We start from the raw sequence: 20,173 nt of genomic DNA, 5'->3' as shown, positions 1-20,173 counted from the left end.
GCCGCCCCCGCCGCCCCCGCCGCCCCCGCCACCGCAACTTGGCCTCACGTGTCTAATACGCGCCAATGAAAGTAAAATGCACGCTCGCGTGCGCCCGCCAGTCATTGGCCGTGGCGCATGCGCGAGCGAGAGACCGACCGGCGAGAGATACGAGAGGCTGCTTTAGCGCAGCATCCGAGGATGAGAATAGGACGCGCTACACCAGGAGCGCCGGTTGTGCTCTCGACGTTTGCGTGAATCGGAAGGGGCTTCGCAATGATTTAAGAATTACTCGGGAGATGTTATGTGCGGGAGCGAGGGGTGGGGGAGCGGCACGAAGTATGATTAAGAGTTGCGCCTCGCAGCCTTTAATGTTATTCTTGAGTTTCCCCTGTTACGGCTGTGCCCGGCCCGGCCAAAACAAAGTTGTTACGGTAGTCAAGAGGGCAAGATCGGATTTCCTCATAAAAGTTACTTCTTCTACATGATAATTCTATCGGCCATAATTTTAACGAACGTTACGCTTTTCTTTCACTCGAATCCTCCATATTTTCTCATATTAAGCTAATGACCTCGTCATGCTTTAGCAAATAATTATTCGTTACAACGCAATGAAACATTTGATCGATTTAATAATATTAAGATAGGGTCAATTGTATTATGATAATGATAAAGCGTCGATTTACGTATTAATCGAGTATTTTGAATTTAAATGTACAAATGTTAAAGCATTATAATTTTAGGGGCAAACGTGCGTCAAGGATATTAAGAATTTACGAAAATCACGTAACGCCGCAGCATTGTTTTCCGCATAACGTTTTCCAGAATTATTACAAAAATTAATTAACGCTTCCCTTTCTCCAAATCAAATTAACTTCTATACTGATTACTTGGGCTCCCGATTGTATTATTAAACGCTTTGTGCGTCTCTTTTAATTTTCCGTTACGTTGAGAAGGAAAGTTTTTTCGTTTCACCCTTTTCACGGCACATACGCGTGACTATTCTTTTCCGCTTTTCACCGAGAATAAGAAGAAAACCGCCTTTCCACCCCCCTCCCCATCACCTAGCCGCATAAACGTTGGACGATGTTTGTTTATATAACCGAATAAATTAATATCGACCGATATAAAAGTAATAAATCCAGTCTCCCGCTCGTGTAGCGTACAAGGGGCACCGCAAGATAAATGGAATGAAAAAGACGGAGAGGTTTCGTTGCGCACAAGCACGCCCAAGACATATGCCGTATACGTATATACACTTCGTGTAAATTCACTTTAGCCTTAGCAGCCCATGCACTGGCAGTTGCGCAACTACCTACGATTGGATCTCTCGTCGATTCCCGCGCTGAGAAAGAACATAAGAGAGGCTGAGAAACTGCGAGACAGAGAGAGAGAGAGAGAGAGAGAGAGAGAGTGAGTGAGTGAGTGTGTGAGAACGAGAAGGGGGCGGCGGGGGAGGGCAGGGGCGAGGGAGAGAGATGGAGAGAAAGTGAGCGTGACGATAGATGCAGAGAGGGAATGATCGAGAGAGAGAGAGAGAGAGAGAGAGAAATATATAAATATAGTGGGGCAATTTTTCGTGTTTTTTAAACATGTTTGACGCGTTTTCTGGAGCGACGCTATTGACCTTTACATTGATATACGCAACGGAGATCTTTATCGGATTGCATTGCCATGCGCTCAATAATTATTCATAGACTTTTTTTTTGGAGTAAGTTAACCATGTCACAGCTTAGACCGGTAAATTTCACTCACCTACAGCGAGCGGTTTTCTGGTAATTTGAGGCAAACACACTTTGAGCTCTGAACTTTCTAATGTGCGCCTGACTTTATCGTAGTTATATTGAGCTGTAGAATTGCGACTATTTGATACTATTTAGACAAATGGTTTTGCAAAACAAAAATAACATCATTTTATAATTCAAGTACGTTTTATGATTATATAGAAAATGAAGGTTGATAATGAAGAAGTCGACGTTCTGCATTAATGCTCCATACCAATACTCCGCGTCATTACAACTTGGCATAATAATAACTTTCTCCGCAGTTATACATTTCTTTGTCTATTTGATAGTACGTGAAAAAGGTAGATATTTATGCAACGAACGTTCTCTCGGCGACGCGCATACAAAAATGCGCTTATTACAAATAAGAAAATTGTAGCGAAAAAAAATTACTTATTCGTTATCGGACACGCACCTTGCAAAATTTAATCGCACAAGCGAATGTCTGATGCAATGATCGTGGATGACGTCGCATAGACAAAAGTAAAAAGGATTACGAAGTAACGTTTACACGAGCCAGCACGGAGATCGAACTAGATGGAAAATATCGTTATGGTAATTGATCTCGCGTGTTTGCATGCGTGAGTATTGCATCAGATTCTCGCTCGATGGTGCTTTCACCCGCGCTCGCGCATGATTATTATACGTGGCTTTGAGGAAGGAAAAATCTTTTCCTTCCCACTAGTAATGGAGTAGAAGAAGCACAATAGGGACAGAACTAATAACAAATGATAAAATGAAAGATAGATCAGGTGAGTGGCTGTGTATTCATGTGTGCGTGCTCACGCGTGTGTTTGTGTGTTTGTGTGTTTGGGAGTGAGTGAGTGAGTGAGTGAGTGAGTGAGTGAGAGAGAGAGAGAGAGAGAGAGAGAGAGAGAGAGAGAGAGAGAGAGAGAGAGAGAGAGAGAGAGAGAGAGAGAGAGAGAGAGAGAGAGAGAGAGAGAGAGAGAGAGAGAGAGAGAGAGAGAGAGAGAGAGAGAGAGAGAGAGAGAGAGAGAGAGAGAGAGAGAGAGAGAGAGAGAGAGAGAGAGAGAGAGAGAGAGAGAGAGAGAGAGAGAGAGACGGAAATCCCAATAGGTTATGATCGTTTGATGTTGGCGATTTACTAGTGTATGTAGTACAACCTCGCAGATCTCACGTGCTCTAATAATTTTTCTTTCAGAAATTTCTCTCATAACCTCTAACAATATTAGAACAAGGTCTGTAATATCAAATCGAACTTACGTAAAACAATTCTGATACTTTTTTATAATTAATTTATCACGGCGAATAACTCTACGAGGCCATAATATTCAATATTTCATTCCTTTTAATGTCATTTTACTTTAGGTATGCAAATTTTTTACTTATACTTTTACATTTTCACAAATCACGAAATAATGTCAATTTTATGGCAAATTTTGCTTTAAATTAACCATTAGAAATATTCTATATTCTATTGGGAAATCTATATTCTATATCGTTGAACTTCATATTTAGTGTAATTTTATATAAATGGCCGATAATTAGTCATTTTATTCTAATTTATTTTTTATTTATTCAAGATAATTTGATTTATTAATCAAATTGATAAAATTAAATTGAAGACACGAAGAATGAATTAATTTTATCTAAAATATTGATAATTACTATCGTCTATGAATTGTACATTGGGAAGGTAAGTTTAATGATACGTGCATTTATAATACAAAATATCAAACAAGGACATTCATTGTCCTAATGCATAACTAATATTACAGCAGTTTATATCTTTTCAATAATTAATATTTTGAAATTTCATTATATTTCATAATTATCTAATATAAATTCACGTCATTTATTGTAATATTGTCGAACATCTTGAAGTATTCAAAATATTTTTTGGAAATTGTGCTTCGGAATATCGATTTGTGCAACTGCATGCATTGTTAATCGAGACTTTTCGTCGATTATGTGCCTTTTTTTTTTTTATTAAATTGTGGTCACACAAGCTTTTTGCTAGTACTTTTTGCTTGCAAAGGTATTGTTACGCGATGAGTGCCTCACTTTTCACTCTTAACTTATCGCGCCAAGAGAATTATCAAGGTTGTTATTGATCACTGCCCTGCCACAGACCCGCAAATTACAGATAAATAATCCGAAATGAAATCTCACCGGCAAATTTTCGAATTGCTTTTTTATACGATACGCTCAATTGAAAATAATGAATACAAATACTAACAGTTAAGTAGAAGAAAGAAGTGTCAAACGTATTGAATCATAATTCATTATTCCACATACGTACTACTGTTGAAAAATTAATTTTTTTGTTTTGTTTTTTTTTTGTGTGTTTCTGTATTTTTTTTCTTTTTGTTTGCAAAGATTCGTTGAATTCTATAAAAATATATAATAACGCAGTTGATATTATTTGTTGTTTACGAAAAAGAAGATTATTAAGCTGTCAATTGCATGTTTGTCATAATTGTCAATTATGATTGAAAGAAGGCACTTCTTCATCCAGTAAAGCATATCGATTGACTAACTTAAGTTTCTTAACGACAGCAACAATATGACATTGTAACTTCCATTATGAATATTCGTAACGCCTATGAATTTATCATTTATCTATTATAGTATTTATCTTGCACTAGGGTCATAAATATAATACGGTCGCCCATTTACGTCCCCTTTACAAGAACAGTGTTAGTAGAGAAATGAAATAGATGTACGAAAGAAGGAAGAAGGAAGAAGAAGAAGAAGAAGAAGATAATGATGGAGAAGAACCGTGAATGAAGGTCGAATGAGACGTGGATTTGTACGAGTCATTGGAATCCCAATTAGAGCGAGTCACAATTGAAATAGATAGTGTATTGGGAATGTTTGCGGTAAGTAAGTAAGGCTTTAAGGCTCGATAGAGTGACTCGATAACACCGCAAAGAAAGTTCCTCAATAGCCGCCAGCACTATTACGAAGGAACTGATCGATTTGCCCGATAGAAATTGGTCCGACTTGCTGGGGATTTTGAGCAGCTGCGATGTAATAGAAGCTCTGAGGATCTCTTGGGCTCTCTTGGAGCAGCTGGATCCTCTGCGAGGGGGCCGGTTGCTGTTGGCGGCGCTGTTGCTGCGCGTAGAGCTGCTGCGATTGCTGAAGCAGCTGGCTCTGTTGCTTTCTGTAAATAGTCTCCTGTGGCTGAGGTGGCTGGCGGGGCCTAGACGGGGGCTGCTGAGGCGGCTGAGGCACCGAGGCTGCCGACCGGTAGATGGGACTTTGCTGGAGGCCAATGAGGGGCTGCTGCTGGGCGGCTACGAATGGTTGGAGCTTATGACTGAGACTAAAATCGCCTAGCGTCTGCGGTAAAGTCTGATACAGCTGTGTGTTGTACTGACCGGTCGCGGGATCATAAACTAGCTCCGACTGGTAGATGGGATCGGGCCTAGAAGAGGCTTGGGCTTGCACCTGAGTGGCTTTGACAAATTTTGGTGCCTGGACGACCTGGGGGCTGGGAGTCGAGCTACCCACAGAGTTGACGTATCGCTCGAGTTCCGCGGCGAAGTCGAGATGCTGGCTAGGTGGAGTGGCGGTAGTGGTCGAGTGCACCGATGCAACCGTACGGGGAGCGAACACGACGCCAGGCCTCTCGGTGCTGCTGGGCGATACGTACTGGGCTGCAACCTGAGCTACATGTGGCCTGGGAGTAATGGCTACTGATTGGGGACGCACGCGCGTTACAGCCGGGCGAGTACTAGTTTCAATGGGCTGGTAATAGGTGGAGGAAATGCTGGATTGTCGCAGAGGCGCTGGGGTTGTGGGGGAATTATAGCGAGGCGCGGACGCAGTCGAAGCTAAGCGATAAAGCGCTGGACTAGTGGTAGCTGTGGGTTGATAGAGCGGGGACGAGGGCTCAGCAACAACCTGAACGTATTGAGGCCTACGGAAGGCGGAAGGTCGCAACGCTTGCGGTTTGGCCTCCTCCTCGAGCTCCTGGCTGGCGTCGTCGTCGAGCTGATACTCGGTTTGGAATATAGTGGTGGGCGCCCTGGGTGTGGTGGTCGGGTAATTTGGTCGAGATGGTCTCGGCACCGGTCTCACAGCTGGATAATTAGCTGGCCCGGAGACGTCGTCGGGCTCTTGCTTTTTGGCGAGCTCGTCGTCGTCGTCGTCGTCGTCCTTGGGTGCATTCGGGTCGCAAGGGTTGCCCGAGACGTAAGTGAACTCGCGCTTATTACCGTCGGGATCGACGTATCCGTATTTGCCACGTACTACGCAGTCCGTGCCTCGCGTCTCTTCCTTGAAGGACCCGTCAGCGGCTTCGTAGCCAAAGGTGAACGAGCCGTCGTCGTTGACTTTATTGTAATTGCGAATTGTTTGAACCGGAGGCTGTTTAGGGCCTTGTAGCGAGTCCTTGGAGCGAGGTGAAGCGAGTGCTCTTGTACGAGGTTGATAAGCTATTTGGGAAGCGTAATCTTCGATCTCAGCTGGCTGAGCCTCCTCCTCCTCTTCATAATATATTTGGGGCTCCTGCGCACGCGCTCGGAGCTGGACCTTTCGCGTTTCAGCGAGAACAAGCAAATATGCTGGGATTACCTGGAAGATCAAAGAGATTATTAACTAAATTATTAACTACCTATCAATAATTCATACTTCGATTATTAATACTTGAAATGTGCTTTCATTGAAATCAAAAAAACAAACAAAATTATCAACAGTAATATTAATAGAACTGGGCAATATCATTTACAATCATTATAAAATTATTTACACAACCATATTATTATTATTTGTTTTATTTATTAACAAATAACGGGCATTCTCGTTTTCAGAAGTTATTTCTACAATATAATGTACCTCTCGATTCAGCATTAGTCAATGTTTTTATGATCTTCTCCCAATATATAAACCATAAGTAATAATGAAATTTAATCAATTTCTCTTAATTAAGTATTCATTGTTTATAACATTTAACATTGGCGCATTCAAATCTCTTGGCATCTATTGCATACATTTTAATTATCTATTTTATTAGGCAAATTTGAGCGACGATTAGAATTATTTTTACGGTAATGGTAAGAATGCGTTTGATATGGTTGATAGTAAATTTTGTATTAAGATGAAAACTTGTAATGTCGAAACTACCTTAAATACACAGTACATTCACCAATAAGTAAAATAATATTTATATAATTCTTGTTCGACAAACTTAAATTATACTCCACATTAACTGATAAAATTGGTTTTGACGATGACGATTTTAAATAGCATCGAAGAAGAAAATATTTTACGAACAATCTGGACTTTACCGTTAAACTAATGAAAAATACTGGATACATAATACATAATAACAATAAGTATTATACAATTAAGCTAGATTTTCAACTATTTATAGATGTATTGTTGGACTTATATTATTTACAAGTAATTTTTATTACCAAATCGTTTGTATTATTATTCGGAATGAATTTGAAATTGTGTATTTAATAAATAGAAGTCATGATCGTTATATATTTGTTTTAAATAGTATGTCGAACAAGTATATGATATAATGGCACATAGAATCTATATATTTACTCTATAAAGTAAAGGGACGGAAGTTAAAAATAATTTAGCTAAAAGAGCTATTTCATGTATTTCGTAAAATCATTGACACAACGTTGTATTAAATCTTATATGCTTTATTTAGCAATTAAGAAAATTCGCACAATGTTGAAAATGATAATAATAAAAAGTAAATAATGATAATAATAATAATAATAATAATAATAATAATAATAATAATAATAGCATTTTAAATGCCACCTTTCTTAAGTTATTAATATTTTTCAAATATTTAACTTTCATTTTAAGCAAAAATTTAATTTTCATCTAGAGAAAATCACCATTTATCATGCTTAAATTATTTAAGAAAAACTTAATGACAAAATAGATTTACAATAGCCAGAATGTATTAATTTGAAATTGAAATTATATTCGATGCCGTTATATTATTTTTTACAATGATCGACATTTTTATCAAACAAGATAAGACATAAGCAAACTGCTTGAAAAAAATTAAAAAATCAAAAATTACAAAAGTCATATATAATGTATAATAATTTGTGATATTCAGTATACTAAGATAATCAGTATAATAGTTAATTAGAAAATTACAATTTGGATTTACATACCAAATAATAAAATATTTAATATACACATTTATAAAAGTATCATCGTAATCGCCGATAAAATGCTTAAGCGAATAAATCAATCACAAAAAAATTAAAAAATCCTAAAAGTCATGAAATTTTTTTCTTCAATTTATAGTGATCGGAAGCTTGACGATAAAATCCCAGGAGCAACAATGATTACGGACAACTTGAAATCCTCATCTATCCCAAAAACATCTCAAGCCATTATAAATGACAGCCTCAACTCAATGGCCGGTTTCGTAAAAAGTGGGCATATTAAGTATAATAAAAGTACGTAAAAGCAGTTGGTGCTTTCTCGAATAACCAGCGGGTGAGCGTCCAAGGAAGGCGCGAGCGACTTTTCGCGCTAAGCGAGAGTGAGAGCAGCGTTTCACGGACCGTCGTCGTTGAATTCTGAACCCGAATGAGTACGCGCCTGTGCACAATGCATTCGCTCTCCCTTCACGTTCGCCTTGCAATAGCGCGATTGCTGAACGTGAGAGCGAGCGGCCGCGCCCACGCGAATCGGAAGTTCCGGTTCTCAATATCCTTGGATGACTCGCCTGTGCAATTAAACCCTGAGTCGAATGTTAGTGGATTTGGCGTCGATGAGCCGGGGGATTGCAAGACTATACGAATGCAAGAAATCCCTGGCGATACGCGTAACCTCATACTTTTGACAATTTTTTTTCTACTATTGGTTTTGAATTTCGTTTGAAAAACATTTAAGGTCACCGAAGCTCACGTCTTTGTTGGCATCGATTGGCATTATTCGCCTCGAGAAATAATGAGGTCTCGTCAATGACGAGCTGCCGTTCAAGCACGACGTTAACGGCCTTTCCAGTCTCCCCAGCATTCGAAATGCGAAATGTTTCGACAATCCCGTGTATAAAATCGATGCAGCGATACTTGCGATTGAACGAGCGTTGCCAAACTTAATCCATACCCTTCGATAAAATTGAGTAATCTCAATGAGACCTCGTAGCGATAGTTTGAGACTCTAAAGTCAACATATCGAAAGGATTTAAGGATTTTAATGACCGTATATAGCGCATTGGACAAGAAATTGTTGGTAATATGAGATACCGTCATTAATTATAAATAATAATGATTATTTCATGCTTTTATCTGTCGCGTTGTGTTCTAATGTCATGATTAACAAGGATCATTATTTAATCCCTCAATTGTATATTATTATTATTATTATTATTATTATTATTATTGTACTAGATTATATTTTTCGAAAATCCTACACCGTTGTCTAATTATAAAAGGCTATGCATTATTCAATAAAGTATTAGCGATGTAATTGGTATTCACAAGAGTTTACAACTATGAATTACGGGAATGAAATTTCATTCCTTGAAATTTATCCGAATGCATTTATCTGAAAATCTATTTTTCCAAGCTGCGCGCATGATTATTCTCGATTAAGTCTCATAGATAATACAAATACCAATATTTAATCCAATGTCTTCAAAAGTTATTCAAATGCATGCGCATACGCGCATATCGTATCTGTGCATGTATGCATTGAATAAATTATAAATTATAAATTTATAAATGAATAAATTAATAAGACATATGGATACGTGTATATGGGGGTGACGCATACGACTGAATTGACTGAATTTATTAGTTTACATGCTCTAATGTGCCGTATTCGTGTGAACAGTTCTTAAAAGTAATGAAATTTATATAGTTAGAAAGGTTGCTCTAGAAATATTTTCTATCGGTGGTACACAATCCAAAGTCTATTCTGTTTAAAGCACATATTATCAACATTTCGTATGGAACGAATGAAATTTCAACTACTTTATACATTCCGTATGAAATCAATTTTCCGCGCTAAAACTCTTACGACACGCAAACAAGCTTTAAACCAGTAATTGCGCCAATTTTACAAAGTAATCTTACGAATCATACATTTAATCCCATAATTAATGATCGACGATGTAAAAGTTAAGCACCACGTGGCAAAAATGCGCAAAATGACGCGAGTAGAAAAAAACATTTTATCGAATAGTGGGGAAAAACAAATCACGGACTATCGCAATTCCACAGTCGAGCCGACAGGCACTAAGTTTCCTTAACAGCTGGGCCCACGCATTGGCACGTCACAAAAGAAAGCAGGCGATGAAAAAAGCCAAGCTCCCACGAGGCTGAACTATCGAGTCGCGTAGGCCAGCGATTATCGGGACCGATCGCGAGTCGCCCGGTTGAGAAGCCGATCGAGTCTCGGCTCCTCGAGGGCAAAAAGCCCCGTCAAAAGACCACGTAGAAACTGGAAAATCGAGGACTACGGCCAGGGACGACGTCCTCGACATCCGAGGCTTGCGTAATCGCATGACCCGAATCCCGGATACATCGATACGTCGGGCGTGCAGGCGTTGAGCGAGGCGTAGGATTTAGTAAGCTGACGTGAGATTCGGACTCGAGGGTCGCCACAGTCTCCCGGAGCCCGCGCCTCGACGACTCCTTGAGCCACTTGGTCGCGAACGGGACGACTAATGCGCCAAGTGGAGTGAACCGCTGCGATAAGGAAGATTTGTCACAACGGGAGAAAGCTACTTGCTACGGGCCTCTACGTGCGCTTCATTGAATAATATCGAATGATTTTGGGGCCCAGCTATGTTCGAATGCTCATTACTTATTGTCATCCTACCTTCCGTCCGTCTATCCATTATCTCTTTATCAATACGGATGTGTTGCATATGTTTCGTGGATCGGCCTACTACCACGAATTACGATACCAAGTTGGGGCAAACGGTACATTCGACAAGTTATCGAACATTTGGAAATATGTCTGGACTAAGTAGAATGAGTCAAGTGCGAGCAGACCACTTTTCACTATCGTCATTTAAAAGTACTTGACATTACATCTAACTCTGCCCTCTCGACCTTCTCTATTTGAGATTCTGTGCCACTTAAATGCCCTTTTCTGTGCGATGACTGTAAGATATAAATGCATTTGGGTAAATTAAAGTGCAGCGAGTAGCGGCATAGAAAATACGATTAAATATAAATATATCGCCGTATTAATATTATACGAGGTTTAAATTTAACCAAAAACTCTCTTCACGTTTACATCTGCGATCACTCATTTGACGCACGTATTGAAACTATAGATTTTTTATAATTTCTAATCTCACATAAATCATATTGATCAACTTTTTATTAGACGCATATATATATATATATATATATATGAGTAGACGATCAAGGTCAATGAATCTCGTGGAAGATGAAAATTTAATCTATTTTAAATCTCGATACTTTGTTAGTACTCTATATTGTGATCGTTTGTACTCCACACATTATTATAAGCGTCATTATTTATTTACTTATATAAAATTATTACTTATGAATGCAAATACATGTATAATATTAAAATAATATTTATACGAGTTAAAAAAATGTGTATGAAAAATGTATAAAGTTACTTCGAATGGCAAACAAGATTGTTTCTCTCTCTCTCTCTCTCTCTCTCTCTCTTTTAAATGTACATGATTTTAATTTTAAATATACTTATATAATTGAGAAATTATATATAATTTACGTGAAACTGTAAAACTTCTGTTGTTATAATTATGCACGTGAACATACATCCGATACTTTCTTACTTACGCCAAACAATTTACAATCAACATCGTCAGGGATTTAAATAATACGAATTTGTAAAGTACAATGAGATAATATTTCATGCGAAATATGAATGAATTTAAAAATCATTGCACGTGACAAATGTACAAGTACAAACAAACGATTACACGCTTAACTTTCCCCAATAACTAATTTACCGTTTCTTACTTGTTAATACTTGATTAATTCAGGTAGGAACTAACGCCTGATACGTTCTAATACTATTCATTACAAAATGAATAATAATTCACCCAATATTTAATGGTTAAAAATAAATTGACAATAAATTACATGATATATCCGATTAGAGTCACGAAAATTGCACGCTCAAAGAAAAAAAAGTATAGCGTATATAAAGTTTTGAAAGTATAAACGGAGCCGAAAATAATAAATCGCAAAATTAAAATCTTGATCATTGACTACGGCAATTTTTGCAACTTCGCAAAAATTTAATACAGTTTGTTTTTCATTTGCTATTTATCAATTTTTGCGCACTCATAAGCTAATAACCGAGCAGCTTGGCTAGCAGAAAATCACGATCACTAAGACAGTGAACGTGACGGAGAAGAAGAAATTTCTTGCATATTACAATCGTATTAAAGTGTCTCGCTTTTATGAAGCTTCGTAAGATTCTATATAATACAGCATCTTTTCAAAGTCCATATTTGGTCCATATTAAGTCCACATTAAAAATGATACTAAAATTTTGGTAATCCAAAAGCAATGTATACTTGACTCTCAAACTTTTAATGAAATGCAACAATGTTGCGACTTTTCAAAAGCAAATAAATTTCTAAAAAATATGTATGCAATTCTTTTCATATTACATTATCATTTCCACATGAATATTTTAATGTCTCATCCACGATCGATAGTCAATTATTGTCAGCATTCAGCAAACGAATAATAATGTAGTCTAAATTTAATTTAAGGGTAGATATATACATATATATATATATATATATATATATATAAGTTTTCATTGCGTATGATAGGTTGTTAAAAATACATTTTTCCTCCCTTCAGTTCAATTCGCTATTGAAAAAAAAAAAAAAAAAAAAAATCACTTTTGATTTTCAAGCGCTAAAGTGGCAAAATACTTTTGAACGGTAGTGTAGTTGGTGCAGTGAGAGGTGCGAGCCGACGCGAAATGCCACCGAGTTGTAAGAAATTGTGTGCACGGGTAAGTATGTGTAGACACACCACGCCTCGCGAATCGTGTTCGCCACATGTCTATGTAAGATTCGAGTGCACTAATGAAAAGGAAAAGAAAGTGAGAAAGAGATGGAGAGTGTGTGAGAGCGAGTTAAGCGAAGTTAAGGAGTTCGGTTACCGATTATACGCTCTGCATAGGCAGGGATTACACGAGGAGAAAAAAAAACCAGATACCGTGAATGTTGCTATTGCGTTTTTCACTTCGATCCCTTATGGATATAATAAAGTCAAAGAGTGAACAATAGATTATGGTAGCTCAGATTTTTTCAATCTCATTCTTAAATACAGAGTGGAAAAAAAAAGGAAAAAAAGATATCACAATGGCGTTTTTTACAATACGTCTTTCGCGTTATACGAGCTACTAATTATATTGCTTCTCGTATCTGAAATTTATGATTAAATTTTAATGGTTTTTTCATACATTATAATTATTGATATATATAAAAGCGGATTTTATACCTTAGATAAAACTTACATGCATATTTAATATATTCAAGTTATTGCGATAGTAGATAAATCATTTTTAACTAAAAATACGATTGCTCTGATACAAGTTTGAATTTGAAAACTTTTTTAAACGTGCATAGGAATATAGATTTGAATCTTAATAAAATCTGATAACTTTGATCGCTTTAAAAATAGAATGTCACTGGATTATCGCTTTAAAAAACCTTTTTCTTATTTCATTCGCTTCGGCCTGCCTTGCGATTCACTCGATTTTCTTTTATCTTAGGACATGAAACTGATTTTGCAACGACAATCCAACTGCAAAATTATATCAGACTCCTCGGTGCGCGTCGGTCTACATGGATATGTCGCGTATTCATAATTCATGAAACGAATTCGTAAGAATTTAACATCGATTTATTTATGAAATTATATTACATTTCACGACGTCGTTCATTATGTTTCTTATACAATATCGAAAATTTCCTATCGACATTAAATATTATTTTATAATTAAGATTTAATATTTTATATAACTAATGAAAATTGTAAATTAAATCATTATTTTATAGTATTTCATTAATCTGTAGTCTGAGTAAATTATTTGGCGCATTATAAGTGATTGTATAAAATTGAATTTGGTCGTTGCGTATAGAGCATTTGGATGTAAAACACCAGCATTGTATCAAATAAATTTTCATAAATTAAAATTTCTTCCATTATAAACGAACTTAGCATGCTTGCATTTTTATATGTAAATAAAGATGTACATATATTAATGTCTAATGTGTTATATACATATATATATATATATATATATATATGTTTCTCAGTTCAAAATTTAATTTAAACAATTAGGTTAATTATATATGTATATTACTTACTACTAATCGGTAATACATTTTGTAAAGTTTTAATTTATATTACATAACGTACATACTTAAATTATTATTCGAGCTAATTTAAAAGTAAAATGACTTTTAAATTCTCGCTAATAGTTTAAAACATATATTCATATTATTATTATTGATTTAAAAATGCATCGAAAATTTTTCTATAAATATTTATTACATTCTAATACATTGTGACATATAAAAATTTATTTGTGACACAATTTTTATAAGTCTTGCAAAGATTTTACATTATAAAGTACTAAAGGTTATACTCAGAATATATCTAAACTTGTCATAAAAGTCTTTTTTCCTTTCTTACAAATATAATTTAATACTAGACATTCAAGGATCGTTATACTAGAGATAATATTTTTAATTTAATATAAATATTTTTTTTTTGGTTTAAATTCCAGATTGTTTTTGCATAATTTCACTACTCGTATGTTACTAATGAGCATAGGCAAAAGAAATAAACCTATATGATATATTCCAGAACTTATGGAGTGAAAATATTAAAACCGGTTTTCAGCGTGTATGCTCTCTTCACATATATAGATATATATATATATATATATATATATATATATATATATATATATATATATTACGAATATAAATTTCTAATATTGACAATATTATATAAATTGAAAAATAAGGAAATACAAATTAAATAAATAATTGACGAATAGATAAATGCAGTGCAAAATCTATGCGTATGTGTATTCAATATTAAAATTGCGATTTTACACTTAGCTCTTGTTAGAGAATTAATTAATATTTTTTATTATTTCAATTACACTTGGTAAGCATAAATCCGTAATTAAATATATTCTTGTTGACTATCAATGTTGTTTATCATCAATTGTTAATTAATCAATGAATAAATAATATATTAATTATATAAAAATAATTTAGAATAAGTTAAAGTGATAATAAATGTTATATAAGCAATGGGTATATCAATTAAGTAGATAAAAGAGTTTGTAGAAAGAATATAAAAAAAAAAAAAAAAAAAAATTAAAAAAAAAAATAATAATAAAAAAAAAAAGTACCCGCGAACCATATCTCTAAGTATAATAATTTTCTGTTATCATATCTAAAGAACTCAATTCGCGCGTTTAGAATGCCTTGAAAGTGAAATTATCTCGACTTTATCGTTCGCTTACACTCCCAAACGTGACTTTTCACTCGGAAATTCTCGCCCACCTATCGTCCATTTATTAATCCTCTCGAGCGAAAAATCCAACTAATCTGATCGATGTGAATTGCCAACACCGACATCTCGTCTCCTTTGCCGTGATTTACAGCTCGTAGTCCTGGCAAGAGAAATGCGTCCGTGAGTTCTTAATATTCAGACGGTGCTATTGCCGTGTGAGAGCGCGACTCTTTGGGTTTTACGGCGCGCCCGTTGCCGTCCCAGCCAATGCGCCGACAACCTTGCCGAGGGAGAGTAATGACCTTCGGAAAATCAAGGATCGTAAGACGTGCGCGCGCGCCAGTGTGAATGCGAGCGCGGCTTAAATTACGCCGTGCGGAAGTAGCCGCGCGGAATGGAAATCGCGCGCGGAATAACGATTGCCCGAGCTTAACTTCGTTTCGTCTCGTCGTGGATCTGTTTTCCCTCTTAAAAGCGATCTGGTCGATTAGCTTTTAAGTATCGGCTAGGGGAAAGTGGCGGGCGATGTCTTTCTTTTTTTTTTTTGCCGATAGCTTTATGCGTACGTGCAAACATTTCGTTATGTCGTGGCCGAAGCAAAGACAATCGGGACACTGAGTAACGGAGTGGCTATTCAACGAGCTTCGAGTGATTGAGTTTACAATGAAATATAGAAACTCCAGTGTTCAATTATCTTATTTTCTTCTTTTAATCGTAACACGGATGTGTAGCTCTAGTGGTTTGTTTTCTTTCGGGAGCAGCACGATGACTTTCATAAAATATTCAATGCAATATTATGCAATAATTATTGGAGAGCGTTGGAGAAAAAAAATGACGAGGTTAATTCAACTGAATTTCGAATACAGCCATTTCCATTTAAATACGACTTTGAATTTTTCAATCTGTGCTTCAGTACTGCCATTTAATGCAAATAATTGGTCCTCTGCTAATAAATGTGTTTATAATATAATTGTCGCGTTGACAGTACCTTAATTTCATTAAATTAACAGCTACGAGTTCATTAATAACACGTATGCTTGGTTAATATGACAGTAATATTATTATTAGATTTTAATTGAAAAAAGTTTCTATTAAATGAAAGCAGGATTTTAGGTATAAAATAATGTTTGATTTTTCTTATGATTAATATTACTCTACATTGTTTTACTTAAATTAGTCGTTCGTTCGAATAATAGTTATATGTTATATTAAAATTATAAATATATCATAGAAAGAATTTAAGCGAATAGAAGAATATTACTACATTTTATATTTCAATTATCCACTTGTAACTGATTAACTAGAATATGGAGTATATATTATAGGAATTTGGTAAAAAAATTCTTCGACAGAATTTAATAATATACATTATTATACTACATAATAATACATTATTTAATAATATAGGACACTTTTTCAAGTAAATTTTTTTTTAATAATATTTTAAAATAATTTCTTGAAATTTTGTCTAAACTGAAAAGTCCTATTCATTTGAAATACAATTACGTTAAAGCTTCGCCGTTGTTGAATGATTATATCATTTTGCGATTTATAAGTTCGTATTTTACCGAATTTACCACGGTCTTTATACACATTTTTATGAATATTAATCAACTACATAATGACATAAAAATTTATCACAAAAATTAAGAATTTTTTAAATAATGGAACAAGCTAATGAGCAGTGATGTTATGTACTAATATTAGGCTATCAAGGAATTTTGTTTTCTTTTATCTGGAATAATAAAGCCTATGATCCGTAATAATAGCAAGGAAAATATTAGCTTGCTAAGCTAAAGCAAAATCTTTGACCAGAAAATAATAACAATATCTAGGATATATTTTAATAGCCTTCATTATCGTATAGGAATGATCGGTTTATCATAAAATATTTATTATACCGCATATAGTTTAATAAATTATAAATCTAGACAGGCATTATTATGGATTTCTTAAATAGATAATAAGGATAATATGGAATTTTTTCTCAATTTGTTAATAGGCATAAAATAAATATTATTGCATTTAAAAATTTGAAATCTCATATCGTTCAATTATTTTCTTTTATTTCTACCAAGCTGCCGCTGTCGGGATACTTATATATTTTAAAGAATATTTTATATTTAACTAGATTTCAAACAAGTTGATTAGAAGATCATTTTTATTAGATCATAAGCCAATAATAGATTTCATGAGTGATAATATTGATAGATAGAAACAAAAGTAATCGTTATCCAGTTAGATAACATTAATCTCCTTAAATGTTTCTCGAATATACAAACAGTTATGCCACTAAACTTTATACTATCCGGTCAATAAACGGTGTGTGTGAGATATTTTTCAAATTTAGTTATTTATTTTAAAATATAGTAACTCTTTCTTGCATTTTGTTAAATAAAAATAACGATTCATAATACTTCATATTATCTTATGTTTAAAGTTTTTTTTTCATTTATATATTTTATGTATTTTCACATAATGCAATCCTTATCAAATATACATAAAATATGTATTCAGTGTGTACGTGTGTGCGTGTGTGTATGATGCGATCTGAAACTATTTAGAGAACAAAACTTCATACTAACTAGTGAAAGAGCGAATCGTAATTCTAAAAGAGAAAAAGACAATAAAGGGACAAGAAAACACGATTCAAGAGTTTTGAGTTTGCGACAAAAAAGCAACTCGTCGTGTCGTGAGATACGCTATGCAACGAAATAACGTAAGATCATTTCACTCATTGTGCTCGCGTTCAACGCGAGAAGAAGAAGTAGAAGAAGAATAACACTGGTGCGGGAGTGAGAATTTTCGTCGCTCGACCAAAGTCACATAGGAACGCCGAGCGAGAAAGTCGTCGATCTTTCGACGCGCTCATAATACGATTTCCCGCGCTCGCCGCGGACGATTTCCCATGACGATTGCCTCGCTAACCTCCAACTTCCTTCGCCCCGTCGATGATTCTGGCTTGATTCGCGAGCGCTAGAATTATTCTCAGACATAAGATATCCGATCGCGAAATCGCTTCTCCTCACTTTCCCTCTCTGTCGCATTACCGCCGAATGCCACCAGGCTTCATTTTTTTTTGTCTCGCTTCCGTTCCTTACATTATTTCTTTGATTTTTTTTTCTTCTTTTAGTTTTTGCCCGAGTGCATTGCCGCTTTTCGTTCACCGCTGTATTTAGATGGAGCGTGAACAAACGCCAGAAAAGTAGAGAAAGTGTGGTGAGAAAGATAGGAAAAAATCTTATAATTGCCACTGTAATACAATAAAATGTATTTTAACTAAATCTATCCTTGTTTAATGCATTTAGCTACATTAGTATGCACTATATTACATAATAATGTGAATTATAAGCGTTGTGGTAATAATAATGATAGTATTACGGGATCATAAATTTCTTGTGAATCATTAAATTTTACTTATTAATTTATATCTTACAAATGGAATCTGTTTTATAATTTAATTATTGATGAAAGTAATTGATGCCTAATTTAATGTAAAAGCATTTAAACATTTATTGTTAGGATACACACACACACACGCACACACACACACATATGTATATATAATCGATTATATTATTTATTAAGCATATAATTAGAATAAAAAAGATGTTTATCAGCACTCGATTCACCCGTAGATTCCCTTCAATAATCGTTTGCTCATATAATCTCTTCATTAATCTTTAATCTCGATAGGACTTGTGCAAAAAAGTTAAAATGCGAAGAAAGTACTTTGCCTGCTGTGCATCTCCTACAACAAGCCCTGAAAATCTTCGTTTTAATTGGAAATAGAATCTTCGTCATTCGCCAATCTACCATAAATACATATTACTTAATAGAAACACAGAATATTCTGAGAGGTACATTAAGGCGAGTATGCGGAGGTGCACACAGGCGCCCGAGTATCTAGGTTACACGAGTTTGCTTTGGGGTAGGAAAAGTTTGTTACGCGTATTTTGCGAAATATATGCTCCAGCTAAAGATATCCGTGGCATTCCATTGCGGCGCTGCGCTTAATTAAGAGCGAATCGTACGACGAATGTCTGCGGTCGTCTATAGAAGGCAATGCGCACTTTCTCTCTCATTCACGCGCGCGCGCACGCACGCACACCCGCTGTTTGTACTTTTTGCTCTTTGGCAAGTCGAGAAAAAGCGAGTTGCACGATAGGCGTTTAACGAGACGAGTTCAAGAAACTAATAGGCGTGTTGCTGTGCGTATGCTGAAACACCTGACTTTGCGTATCGCACTTAGGTTTTTTTATTTTTCTCTCATTGTTCTTAGTCGATGAGCGCACGAGTGGTTGCGAGTTCACTTGTCCAAGACACTGTCGATGTTCAAACAGGCCATCACTAATAGTAATGACTGATCGTATTGTGCAATTTTTTTCTTCCTAAGTATGTGCGTTAATTTATTTAGTTTTTATTTTGCTATCAAATGGTTTGTTTTTGTTCTGCGTGTCTTCACTCGTGTTCTTCTAACGCGTCAATGTAAATTGTTATACGTAAAATGTGTTTATTCAACCGAGTAATCCGAGTATTTGTGGTATAGGTGCAATCTTTAGTCAATAATGAAGGATATGTTAGTTAGGAATTGTATTTGGACGCTATAGGAGATCGAAAATTTCAAATTACAACGTCTTTTACTATGAATTCTACTTTTTCTTTCATCTGTTTGTTTTGTTTTTCAATGTCTGTAAAGAAAGTTAAACGTTTTTAACGCGGCATAAATTATTACACATGATTTATATTAAAATAAAGATTATTCAGATTCACGTACGCTATGTTTTAGCAACATCAGTAATATTTTGCTAATATAATATCTAAAAGATAACAATAAAAGCTAATTCTCACGTAATAATGTATAAGAACAAATAGTTATAGTTTGAGTGTCATTATTGAGTATATTGCAATATATGCCAAGTAAATATCGAAATA

General features: G+C 35.3%; 1 protein-coding gene across 2 annotated transcripts in view; it reads right to left on the bottom strand.

Annotated features, from left to right (window-relative positions):
- Positions 1-4,465: 4,465 nt before the first annotated feature.
- Positions 4,466-20,173, bottom strand: part of LOC105363834 (mucin-5AC) — a 31,622-nt gene continuing 15,914 nt past the window's right edge. Inside the window, exons 2-3 of one of the 2 annotated variants that reach the window (XM_011501632.1) lie at positions 5,111-6,308; positions 4,466-5,026 (exon numbers count right to left, since the gene is read on the bottom strand). In XM_011501632.1, the coding sequence (XP_011499934.1) occupies positions 4,668-5,026; positions 5,111-6,308 (1,557 nt within the window). In that variant the 3' untranslated portion in view covers positions 4,466-4,667. Of the gene's footprint in view, positions 6,309-20,173 lie in introns of both variants that reach the window. The other variant, XM_011501631.1, reaches the window with a different exon arrangement.

The sequence above is a fragment of the Ceratosolen solmsi genome, unplaced genomic scaffold, assembly GCF_000503995.2.
Source record: "Ceratosolen solmsi marchali unplaced genomic scaffold, CerSol_1.0 scaffold28, whole genome shotgun sequence".
NCBI classification, from domain to species: domain Eukaryota; kingdom Metazoa; phylum Arthropoda; class Insecta; order Hymenoptera; family Agaonidae; genus Ceratosolen; species Ceratosolen solmsi.
This window is presented reverse-complemented; position numbering and strand designations above follow the sequence as displayed.